We start from the raw sequence: 13519 nt of genomic DNA, 5'->3' as shown, positions 1-13519 counted from the left end.
ATGGTGGAACATTCTTTACTGGAACACACCAAATATATAGCCAGTAGCAATTTTCTCAATAGATTTATTCAAACATTCTCAGTGCCAATAATTTTGCAGTAGACTCTTTAGAATTAGTAACAGACTTTTAAATATACAGGAGAATGTGAAATTACTGCACTATGTCAATGTGAAAAACCCATTGAGCAACTTCAGAATCATACCAGTTAGAACTACTTGTTTTGGGTCTATCAAAACAAATTTAAATGTATTTTGTTCTTACTTAAATAAAATAATTTTTGGAGGTAAAGAGCACAGTATGAAGGACTGGCATATAGGACATGAAAAGAACTTCTTGGTTAGTTTCAAAATATTTTTGGGGCCCTGCACACAATACTACTCTGTATACTATATTATTTTTTCAGGGGGTTTGCTGTATGATTAGCCATGCTAGGACTTTTCATGCACGCTTCTGCATTATCTCTGTATTTGGTCAGTGTTTGTTCTGAATTTAAAAGTCTGAAATATGGCTGCCACCTAATTAATTTTTGAGGGTTGTGTCCTATAAATTTCCATCTTTAGCTGCCATTATAAATACTCCTACATTTAGTTAAAGTAATTTACAGTGTACCTTTCATTTCTGTATTAGGACTGTTTGGTTCCAGAAATAATCATTGCCTTCAGAAAGAGTACCATGTGAACACAAGCAGATCTTTTTAAAATAGCTTGCTTATTGACAAAAGATAGGTCTAGAAAGCTCAAAATATTCCAAGTTTTAAACCAGCTTTTCACTTGAGAAGATAACTTGGCTATCATTATTCAGCACATCATGGACTATTTATGTAGCACTCTATGTGGCTTAATTTTGAAATGTACAATATTAAAAAATGTGATTTTTTTAACAATAAAAGAGTATATTATGTCATTTTCTGAAATTTGTTTTTTAGAAAAAAATTTGGAAGACTCTTGATTAGTTCAGTGTATGAATCCATTAGTGCAAACATTCAAAATTGCTGTTAGTCAGAAAAGCACTGAAGCATATTCTTAACTTTTAAGCAATTATTTCAATTCTGCCCATAATGTAATGTTTTCCTCTAGTGTGGAAAGTATAAAAATGTAAACTTAATGAAGCTGAGTACTGATTGCTTATTCCCATGAACACACTCAATGAATCTAACAGAGCTGGCATGTAACTAAAGCAAGTCCATTTTGGAATAAGGATGTAAAATAAACATTTGTAATATAATATCAGTGTATTCTACATTATCATTATTAAATATTTGTATGGCACCAGAAGAGTTGCAGTTTTTTAGACAAGCCAGTAAGCATGAGAAAATATATATAATACATAATTAAGATTATTTGGAGTCAATGTGGTCTTTTATATCCATGTTGTTACATTACCATCCATAAAAACTACTTTTAGATGGTATTGAGGTTCCAAGACCTCATTTTCAAAAGTTTAGACATGCCAAAAGTAACACACTTTCCCCAAAAATTCTATATTACCATATTAATGATTTGCTCACAGATATATTTTATACTTTGTACCTCACTCTATGGTACCTCACACTTATAATCAGGTGTTCACCCTGGATCCTCCTGAGTTATATTTACTGCATGTTGTTTAACCTTGCCGTTTTATAGAATTTTCTGTGCTGCTTGTCCCAACAGTGCTTTGGTGTAAAGAAATTCTCACTAGTATTTGGGAGCAGGAAGTATATATTGTCCTTATTTTCAAGCACAATGGTGAAATGAGGTTCTCAGTAATTTTGTGTATTCTCCTTGGATCTTTTTTCAAAGTATTTGAACAATATTAAGCCCTTCATGTTCATAGCAGAGCTCCAATGACTTTGGGGTGGCAGCTCTGAGATACTCAATTATGCTTCATATCCCATCAGCATATGCTTTGGTTATCCAAATGTTATCCAATTATCAAACTTCCTTTCATATTCCCTCCTAGAGGTCTCTGTCTGCAGGAAGAGGCAGGCACAAGTAGGCACAAGGGTTCTGCTCAGGTCCCCTCTGTCCAGGGGGGGACAGGGCACCTCAGCAGGTGCCTTACATCTCCCAGAGCAGCTGCTTTTCCTGTTTGCTGTCTTTTTGACACTGATTCTGCTTCCTTTTTCATTAAGTATTACTGGTTTTTAAACTAGTGAGCATATGAGAGTCTGTGTGTGATTTTCTGCATTTATTTGCAGTCTTCTCTTTTGTGAAATGCAAGGACTGGACATATGCCATGTTCTACCTCAGTGGTCCAGACTTGGAACTGAATTCATGGCACCCATCTTGGCCATTTGAGATTCCAGAATAGTCAAAGATTACAGAGAAACAGGGTAGAACTCCTACTGCCAGGGCACTTCCTAGCCTCTGCCTGACAGCAGAATAATGAAATTCAGACACATTGGTGTTCATACCAAGATCTGGGATGGAAGTGGAGCCTCAGGTGGAGAGAGTAGTCTTCTCCATGACATTCAGCTCCTTGTCCCTCTACTCTGCTTATTTTCCTCCCCTCCCAGTATGCATTAATTCCCATTCATTTCTATTTCCTGTATTTTCTCCTTTTTTATACTGGTTGAAATAAATGGGTGTGTTGTTGAGTTTGTTCATGTGTGTAGGAATTGATAGGCAAAGTAAAAACACATAACAAAGCATTATATCTTCTGCTATGCAGATTGCCATATTGCTTATAGTACTGACTAAGCCTTTGCATTGTAAACAAGTGTCTTTATATTTGCCCTTAGTTGCAACTTTTAGTACTATTCAGGTCCAGAAATGCAGTCTCTGGTATCTGGTAATTTGTACAGCATTACATAAAATGCTGTGAATTGCAATTTTACTTTTTTTCATAAAACAAGCACTTTTTCTAGCTTAACCAGCCTTTTTTTCTGGCTGACATTAGAGTTTTTGCTGCATCTTTCAAAAATATATATTTAATACAGATATATATGGGTAAATGTTAAATGCTTTCATATATTACGTAGGTTCCTCTATGAATATTTATAAAAAAATATATACATGTTATGTATTCAACATGCATAATATATTTATGTGCACATAAGTGATACATATATGTTGTTAATTATAACAGTACAGCTGTATGTTTCAGTAGTACAAAAAAGATTTCTCGTACCTTTTTTTATTCTTTTTTACTAGATGAATCTTTAATTCTCTCTGTGTAGTGACACAATTTCAAGTTTCATGAAGTGTCTGTTAGAACATAGACACTTCATATTCGTGTCTATGACTGAAGCTAAAACCTCTCAGCAAGAGGATATTATTCCAATTCAAAATACTCAGGCATATTTCAAAACTCTGATGCTGTATCTAAGTCAAAGTGGTGTCCTCACTTGAGTTTGAAAGGAACACATTGGACATATTTCAGTTTTGTGGACAGTGCAAACCCTTTGGACATGTAAAATTGCTTCTTGAAACATATGGCAGACGTTGCTTTTCCTAGTCCATCATCTTGCAATTGTGGTTCATAAGAAAACTAAAGGTCATATCTGTAAGACTGACATTGCCTTAATGCCATTTGCCCAGCAATTTGTAACCAGAGAGTTCCAGGGACCCAAAGTATCTGTTACATTGCCCATGTTGTAATAAAAATGATCAGCCTAAGGAATTCAAGTCTCTTAAAAATGCAGTGGACATAAATGAAAACATTTGACCTACTTGTAAAAAGCAACATGGAGACCATGATTAGGAAAAAAAAAAAAGAAAAAAAAAACAAATACAAAAATCAGCAAAACAAGCAAACAAAACCAAAACAAAAACAAAATCAAAACCCAAATATAACCCAAAACTAAAATTATAAAATTGGTATTAGTTTCCAATTTCATATGTGAGAGCAGAAACATATAAAAAAAGCAATAAGATGTATTAGTTCTCCCTGATCATTCATTTCCCAACTCCTAAATAAATGTGTGTGTGCAGGTATGCTCTCTCCACAATTTGTTTGCTGTAAATGCATAGCTTCATAGCAGCCAAGCTTCAGATATAGGGGGGCACTGTATCCTGGCTCACTCCTTCCTGAAATAAGTACCTGGTGGGGCTTAGGACATTTCTTTTGGGAATAAAATTCTTAATGTCTCTTGACAAGAGTTAGTGACTGAACTGCCTTGTCTCCTGGTCAGTGCTTTAACAAGTTGGCTCTCACATGCAAAGAGAGCAGCATCCTTCTGCTGCTAGCAAAGAGGCACCTGCTTCTGAGAACAGCTTTTCCTACATTATATCTCACCCTAGACCATGCAGATGTTTTTGGAATTTCATAAACCAATTAGGCTGTTCTCAGTGAAGGCATAAGAGAAAGAATAAATAAAAAATACAGTTATGTTTGATGCATGACTTTTTGGTTTTGGTAGCTATTAAAGTGCTACAAGGCATACAGCAATATTTCGCTTAAAGCAAAACCAAAACAGTCCCAGAGTGATGACATACACATACAAGTTTTACCTTTTTCCATTAGAATTGCTAAATAGAAAACTGTAATTAAAAGCTTCCAAAGCAGGTACTTCATGCTTCTGTGATACCTCGATTATTTCTGGAATTGTTATCATGTAGTCAGAAATTTTCAAAGAATCGTGAATTAAATCCTTTATGTGCAAATATGTGATGTATCAGAGTATCTGCTAAGTAAATGTGTATTTATAAAACAATTGTCTAATCTCATCATAACACAAGTCCAAACATTTTTTTGTCTAGCAAGGAAACCAATGATCTACTGCAGCTGAAAATAAAGTGTAAACTATATTTAGGTTTGTGCCATGAATTTGATTTGAGGCTAAATCATGTGATGCTTTGCATTCAGCAGTGCAAAAACTGAGAGATGCTCTCACATAATTTCTGCCAAAAAGTGGCAGAAATGTCTTGATCTTGATAGAAGCCAGATTTTGATTTGAAGAGGAACTGTGTTTGTTTCTGAAGTGAGTTAATAAAACTAGATTTCACTATTAGCCTAGTGCTTCCATTTGGGGAATTAAAACACTTGTATCAAATTAAAGTTGCATATCCTTTATCACATGTACCCAGGTTACATTCATAAAACATCCATTTTTACTTACATATCCTAAATTAATCCATGGCAATCCCCTGTAGATGATGACAAAATGTATATTTAGATTTGAAGATGTTCTTCTGAGCCACCTTGACTAATTATAGATGACAACCCATGACTTACTCCTTTGTTTCTGAAACATCAAGAATGTGTCAAAAAGCTTTCTGAACTCTCTGGAGTCACAGATGTTGTTATTGCAATAGGTGACTGGAATTAACAAAATAGGAAATGTCATTTGATAAGATCCTCTTGTGACTTAGGTAGGAAGGCAGCTGCACTGCAAATATGCATATGAGTTATCTACTGGAGTGGATAGAGTTAAATCAAAGGGATCTCTGTAGGAGTTAGAGAGCTAAGCAGGAAGAGAAAGCAGTGCTGGCGAGAAGTCATTCTCTCATAAACATCTTCACAGGGGTATTAATAAAATGGCTGAGCCTATGCAGGCTAGAAAAAGGGATTCTTCTCAAGGACAAACTTGGGGTTGGAAGTCACCTAAAATGTCAAAAATGTTACAAACAGACAGGATTATGTGAATACAGAAAAGCTGAGAGAAGGAATAAACAATTCAAGATGCTCTTTCCACCAAAGAGACAGCAAAGGCAGCAGATGCAAACTTAAGCTTAGGTAAGCTTTGTAGGAGCTGCATAAATATGCAGCCAATTTCCTTCTATCTGCCTCTTTAATGTCACAGTACTGAAGATAACTCATTTTTAAGCTGAGTCAGGCCTGCCTAAGTTTGATCACAGCCTGCACAGCCTGGACCATCCTGGTACCAGCTGACATAATCACTCCTGTTTCCTGAATGTAACCTTCATTCTGGTCACAGAGTCCAAAGATTGTTGAATTCTTCAGCATGGCTGAAGGACAGACACCAGTCACCATGCTCACCAGGTGTGAGCATGGCACCATCCTGGAAAGGGACAATGTGGCAACCATGGAGGTTTATGATACATATTCATGTAAAACCTGAATTAGGTTTAGCTCTTTTCCAGGCTTTGAAATCCTCACATAGTGCATGTTCTGGTCTGCAGAGAGAGGATGCCAGACCTCCATTTCTTATTTAAAGAGAAACACCTGTTTCTCATTTAAAACAGAGCTATCTCACACCATTATGGCTTTGTAAAAAAAAAAAAAAAAAAAAATCTGAATTTGGAATATGTTGTGTTTGCCCACAGGTAAAGCTGCTTACACTGTTTGCTGTTTGCATACTGGCCATAAGGCTCACTTTGCCCTTGAGGAGGTCTCTCAGCATATATTTAAAGGACACATAAGCACCCAGTAGTACCAAGAACATTTACTGAACTTTCTGAATGTATTTACTGAGTATTTTACTACAAAGGAGAGCTTAATTGGTGTTATTAATAAAGAAGCATTTTGCTAATATCTCATCTGTAAACAACTGAAATTATATTGCTCCAGCTGAAAGGCTTTGATCATTAATTTTCTGAAATCAATCGAACAAGAAAAAAACCTTTTTTTCTCTGTAAATAGAACATCTCTGCTTTTTTTGGGACAACACTGACTTTTTAGTTTTACATTGCAAGAAGCCATATTAGTTAAGCACTGCATACTAGAGTGAAATTATTGTAAAAATCTATTTAATTCCCTCATATTATTCTATAGTAGATAAGAATTCTGAATATGAAGCATGTATAAATTACATAAGTTGAAGATGTCTATATACATCATGTGTGAATACATCTATGCACTCCTACTTGTTGGCAACATTTCTAACAAAAACTGCATTAACATGTTAACAATGGAAATAGGCACTTGTAGATTCTAGGCACGCTTCTTATGGATCAGAGGTCAAAAGTAGTGATCATCAACTGGGAATGATTCTCAGCCTCTATTAGTCAGATCCTACCTGGTTTTCATGAAAAATGAAATGGACATCCAGACATTAATACTTAAGTAACAGTAACAGTGTTGGGCTGTGATCCAAATTCTGTTTGAATTAATAATAGATTTTCCTTTAAATTTCCTTTAAATTTTCCTTTTAAATTCTAAGGACCAGGCCCTTAGAGTACTGCCTTGTTAAAGCATGTCCTTGCTTTACTTTCAACCACATGGATGTTTGTGTTCCAACAGTAGCCAGAAGGCAGACACAATTTAGAAAGTGAATCAATATCCATGTGTAGGTTTCAAGACCTGTTTGGTTACACGGATACATAGGTGAGAGTTTAAAATGTGAGTTTTCAAAGTGTTTCAAAGTTTTCAAATTATATCCCAAAGACATGGAGATGCCAAAATAGCATCATCTAGGCTTCTTTTTTTTTTTTTTTTTTTCTAGAACACAGCTAAATTGAGCAGGATGTGTTTACCAAAAATAATGTCTCAACCACAGGAGTGAGTCAAATGGGATGAGGGAAATCCCAATGTCACTTTCCTCTAAGGAACAGACACACTCCCTCTGCCTGAATGCAGTGTGATAAGAATGACCACTAGTCCCAGAGCAGTTCCCTTCAGAAAAGAATAGCACAACTAAGTGAGCAATGCTTAACCCCTTATTCCTAATTTAATTCTTTAATTTGGCAATAAAGCATAAGGAGTTTTGGCACACAGTAGGGGAATAGAGGTGAATGGAAAGCTCTCTTTGCACTAAAATTGGAAGGAGAGTCATGAGTTTGGTGAAAATCATGGGGAAGAACTTGATTCAGCACTTTCCAAACTTTGTGCAAAAATATCCACCCTGAATGCTTTCTGTTAAGAACAGCACTCATCTGCATCATCACTCACTTCCTTGAAAATATTGGACAAATAAAATAATTTTGTGGACCAAGGGTCATGCACCACCAGTAATTTTAGTTAATACAATTATGCTTGCTATCATCAGAATTACAGTAGTACTTATTTTATTCCTTTCTTTTTCCTATTTCTCTTCTACTTTCATTATCTTTCTGTTGGGATTTCAAACTGTTCTTCCCTGTTTTCTTCATGTTTCAGTAAAGCAACAGATTCTTTTGTGGGGAGGGGATGGGAAGGGGATTTGTGTTGTGCCTTAAGGGAAGACACACTTTCTCTGTACCATTCAATCGCCTTGGCCTACCTATCTTGTCTTCACCTTCTGATTTATTTTTTTATTTAATTTAGACAAGAGTATTAGGTGATGATGTTAGAAGGAGAGACAGCTCCAATCCTTCTCCTAGACCATGAAGAATGTTAAGATTTTTAGTAAGGCTTCAACTTGTTTTCCAGAACAAGTATAAGCCACTCAAAGAGCATAAAGGACTGTTGGGAAAAACTAATTTGTCACCATAGTGTATGTTCATGTAAAATACCACCACCTGCCATTAACTAAATGTAATATTCTGTCACCCTCTAGTGGTGCGTCTACACCACCATTCTCCAGCTAGTTGTGATGGAGGATGTTCTCACTACAGGTCTAGTAGAAGACTTTTTAGCATTTAGGATTTACTAGGCCCCAGTGTTTGGTGGCCTGTGTGTGTGGATTTGTAATTTTGGTCTCTACTGCATATATCTGAATTTTGTCCTAGAAATTCATCTTTTATCACAATATATATTAGTGATGTAAGTTGTCTGTGTTGGTTTGGGGCAGATTAATTAGAGGTTTGGGAGAGCTTTTTAAATTATTTGTGTGCTCTTCTCCTTGGATAAGTCAAGAGAAAATTGGCTGAAATCCAACCTGCAAAGTAGGGAATGTAACTGTGCATTTGAAGCCTTTATTGGACAGTCAAATCCATTCTTTCTTAATTCCAATTTTTACTCATAGTAAAAGTCCATGTCTAAGACTGTCTGATGCTGCATTGGACCAGTGCAATGCCTATTCTAGTCTCTGAAAGCAGCAATTGGGCCCAAAATCATAGTGTGACCTGTGTGTCATACATGCTTCTTGTTTTATTTCACAGCAAAGTGACGTCACAAAACTGAAATACTTGACATCACCTATTTTATTAGCTCCAGCAATACTTACAAAATCTGTGTTTCTGACCCAGCTGAAGTAAAAATGCTGAAAGTGCAGTATGCTGGAGAATGGCATTTAATAGCTTAATTTATCAAGATTCCAGTAACTGATAATATTGATGTGTTTTACACTGATTTTGGAGAATTTGGTTTCACATCACATATGACTTATAGCATCCTAAGTTACAGCAAAACACTTGGTCTTAAACTGAAGTTTTGTGCTTTTTACTGGATCAAGAGGTGGTGAAACATAGAAAGCTGATTCACAGCTTGAGACAACTGAAACTGTCCCTTTTGATCACTTTGCAGAGCTCTTCTCAGAGTTGTAATAAGTGTTACATTCACCTCTGACCAGGGACTCTGCAATTCCTCTTAACATAATTCAGCATTTAATGCATCAAATTATACAATCTATATGTCTGTAATTTTATCAGTGTGGGCCATGCATCCACCACTTATGTGTGAACTCAGAATTGTCCAGTAATTAGATTGCTTCCCTGTATCTTTGTTAAAGGGATGTATGGCAGCATCTTTGTAGTTACAAATGAAATAGAAGTGTATATCAGTATGTCACCAAAGGCTTTTTGCAGCACTCACCTCACCAGGAGGATTAGTTTAGCCAATCTGCCCTTAGACACTTCAGGAGCAATTATCCCTGCTTGGACCACAGAGAGCCTGCCAGCTACATCATGGACAGACAAGCTGTTTCCATGAGGGGACTATGCTCTCAGTAAAAGTTCCAAGTCTCTCAAGAAAGAACACAGCCTGTACCTCCTGTAATGTGTAATAAGCATGGGACACTGAAGAGGAGTCTCCTCACCATGCTGCTAATTAACAAACCTTCTGAATTGCTGAAATTTCAGCAAACCTGCCAGTCATTGCTTCTACACTATGGAGTGTTCTAAAAATACAACGGGGAAGAGGTGGGGAAAATTCCTCCCATGTTTTCATGAACATTAATTCAGTGTTTAAAAAATAATATCCAAATAATGACAGATTTTTCAGCTACTTTCAGGCTTTTATGTCTGCATCTGAATCTTGCAAACGTGAACATAATATATATTGCACACGTGTACACCCTCATGCAAGCAGAGCTAGGCAGATCCTCAGAGACAGAGATTTGCATTAATTTTTTCATATTCATTTAATTTTCCTTCATTTACTGGAGAAAACAAGGGGGTTTTTGCTAATGGAACTGCAGTTACACATAGGGAAAAGGAAGTTATCATTCTCATCTTCATCATCGCATATAATGAAGCAATTTCAGTAGTGCTCGTGTCAACAGATTGTTGGTGATGGTGCATCCTTCAGAAGGAATACAAATAGACTTCACTGACCCTGGAGTGCTGAGAATAACACGAAACTTACTCTGACTTGTAAACTGAGCAAACATGACACGGAGATCACAGAATAAGGGCGTGTATTCGTCTTTCCGCCTTGTTTTGACAAAGTGACTTTCTCCAGAGGGACATTTCTGCCATTTTTTTTCCAGCATGTTTCACCTTTCACTGACTATTAATCCCAGTATGTCTTAACTTCAAATTACAATTCCCACCTATAAGCATATGTGAGTTAATTATCAATTTTTTTTTCATCATTTATTTGAGCACACAGTTAGCACTCCGGATACCTAAGAAAATAAATGTATGAAAACTATTGAGCAAATTGAGTTTAACCAAATGTAGCAAATTAGAAATATTAGAGCAAAAAGTATTATTAAAATTCATATTCATTAATGGAGAAGTTTTATTATTAGTAACTTTAGGAGATCTGGCCAGACCATAATATTTCTGAAAACTGCAGAATTTTCATATTTTCTCATATTCTATGTTGTATTCTTTTAGCTTTAGACTAACAATAACTTCCCTATATCTTGTGCAGGCTAACATTTATATAGCTATAGGTTTTAAACAGAATTTTCAGAGCCTTATGAATTGGATTAATAAAGCATGTTTTGCTAAAAGAGAAATTATTCAGAGTATTCCTATTTTTCTTAATGCATGGCCTATGTAATATGTTTGATGGCATGGATAGCATTCCAACACAAAATATATCAAAATAAAAGCATTGGCACAGCAGCTAGTGTATTTGTTCCATGCAGCAGAACAGCTGAGGATGGGGTCTAACCTCTTCATCATGTTAAGTAACTGATAAATAATAATTAGCAATATAAATGTATATGGTAAAAGACATTGAAAATCTTATTCATGGTTTGCAGATGGGAAAACAAGACATGTCAAAAATCACTACAGAGTTTTGCTGTAACCCACCCTCCTAATTCTCCTTTCAACTAGGCCATGAAATCTGAGGACAATAATAGTGGCTGCTTATGTGAAAAAAATGTGTCAGGCTTGGTTGCCTTGGTTGTGTAAGATATTAGATCAGTGATGGCAGTTCCAAGTTTGGATAAAGAAAACGCCAGGCTAGACCAGGAAACAAAGGACCTAATTTTTTTTTTTTTTTTTTTTACAATGTTGAAGGCAAAAGTGTAAGGTGAAAGGGATTAATTATTTTTCTAGAGTAATAACCAAACTCCATTTCAAGGAAAATTTGAAGGTCCAGATAAATGTTTGCCTATGGTGTGGCTCTTAAATAGACTTCATGGGGTAGAAGAGCCATATTTGGTAGTTTCTAAGTATTTTCTGATTTTTCTTTTCTCCAACAGAGCTACAGCGAACCTGTTGATGTTAAAGCCTCCCCACAACCTCAGATGATGAATTCAAAGCAGTCAGTGTTTCATGGGCCTGCCCAGGCTCACTCTGCACTGTACCTCAGTTCCCACTACCACCAACAACCAGGAATGAATCCTCACATCACCGCCATGCATGCCAATATCCCCAGGAACATAGCGCCCAAGCCCAACAACCAAATGCCAGTGACTGTTTCCATAGCCAACATGGCTGTGTCCCCTCCTCCACCGCTTCAGATTAGCCCTCCTCTGCACCAGCATCTCAACATCCAGCAGCACCAGCCAATCCCAATGCAGCAGTCCATTGGAAACCAGCTACCAATGCAGGTCCAGTCTGCTTTACACTCACCTACAATGCAGCAAGTAAGTTGGAGCTTTTCAGTTCTCTGGGGAATTATTTTATTTTTGGGGAGGGCGTGGGGAGGGGAGTCATCCAGAAGTTGGCACAGTGAGAGAGATTTAGATTAGTTTTAATTTTGCAGGTTCCAAAATCATGGTAGTATAGGCTTAGTCTTTCAAGGCAAGAACAAATGAAGGAGTTTAACTAGATGATGGACAACTGCAGTAGAAGTGTTTGTGCTAGCGACAATGTCCATCACTGTCCATAGATCCATCTGCAAATCTGTGACTACCCTGAAATAGTGAAATGCAAAGCTTTCAGGAGCCACACTTCACAAACAAAAGGCAGGCATGTCGAGAAAATATATGATTGTAGCTTATGCTGTTATCCTTGTGCTGACTGTGGTGTGGAACTGTCAGAGGAAACATAAAGCAACCCAAGTTGTGCTGAACATGTTAAATTAAGTGAACACAAGTGTTCACAAGTTACATTACTCCACATTCATAACTTCATTTTGCTAAATAGATATACCTTCTTTTTACTGGAAATAAATGGGCTGTGACCATCATCCCAATATGGGGCTTTTCTGTTTGTTTTTTTTTTCCCTACTCTGAATGTTTTAGATAGCTGATTCTCAATATATTTCCTACGAGTTCTGAGTTAATGCAGACCATCCGTGGTATTATGCCTTCCAGTTTTACAGAGGAATATAAAGAGAGCAGATAAACCGCTGATTGTGTGAGAGAAAATTTCCATTTGTATTGTATGAGATTTGACTATCAATAGTAATATCTTGCTTTGCAAAGTGGCATTAAAATGAAAATTTTTTGAATGGAATTGAAAGAATCTACAAAATTTGTATACACAAAACTTGTCAGTACTGGCTGATAATACATAGTCATAAAGTTGCTCCATGTTTTATATTTCTCTAAAAATTCACCTTTGCTAACAAGGCATTGGCATTTGCTTTCCAAGCCAGAAACATTTCATCTCAAGATTGGTCTTTAGAATTGGGAATACTTGAACACAAACCATAGCTTCTTGCTGGGAGAAAAATTTAACGGGGGAAGAAATTTTCCAAAGCAGAAAAAAACCCCAAAAGTGTTGAAAGCAATTTGGACTGATAAACTTAGCTGTTCAGGAGATAAATCAAGATATGCTCAGGATGATTTGGATTTATTCTGAGACTTTGATCTTAGTCTCAGGAGTAATTTGGAGTAATCAGGAAGGAAAACTTGTAAAGTGTTCACAACTTTTTCCTAGTTCAGTCAATTTTTCCCTATCAAAGAAAACAGACTCAACAGACTTATGACCACACATATGTGGAGTCATGTATTTATGGAGGTTTTCCTGCAGTTACTGTGAGTGTTCCAGGAGAGCCATGCTCAAGTCTCAGAGAAACTCAGGAGCTGACCCCAAACCTGGGCAGCTGGAATTAGCTAGAGGAAGTCCTAGGCAGGTGAGCCAGGAGGGTCTGTCTGGAGATCCTAAGCCCAGAGGAATCCTGGCTGAACCTGAAGGCTCATAGCAA

General features: G+C 36.6%; 1 protein-coding gene across 1 annotated transcript in view; it reads left to right on the top strand.

The window, feature by feature from the left end:
• TOX (thymocyte selection associated high mobility group box) overlaps positions 1 to 13519 on the top strand; it is a 217326-nt gene that overhangs the window by 192088 nt on the left and 11719 nt on the right. The window contains exon 7 of the mRNA XM_053970238.1: positions 11625 to 12011. Within this exon, the coding sequence (XP_053826213.1) occupies positions 11625 to 12011 (387 nt within the window). The remainder of the gene's footprint in view (positions 1 to 11624; positions 12012 to 13519) is intronic.

The sequence above is a fragment of the Vidua macroura genome, chromosome 1, assembly GCF_024509145.1.
Source record: "Vidua macroura isolate BioBank_ID:100142 chromosome 1, ASM2450914v1, whole genome shotgun sequence".
NCBI classification, from domain to species: domain Eukaryota; kingdom Metazoa; phylum Chordata; class Aves; order Passeriformes; family Viduidae; genus Vidua; species Vidua macroura.
This window is presented reverse-complemented; position numbering and strand designations above follow the sequence as displayed.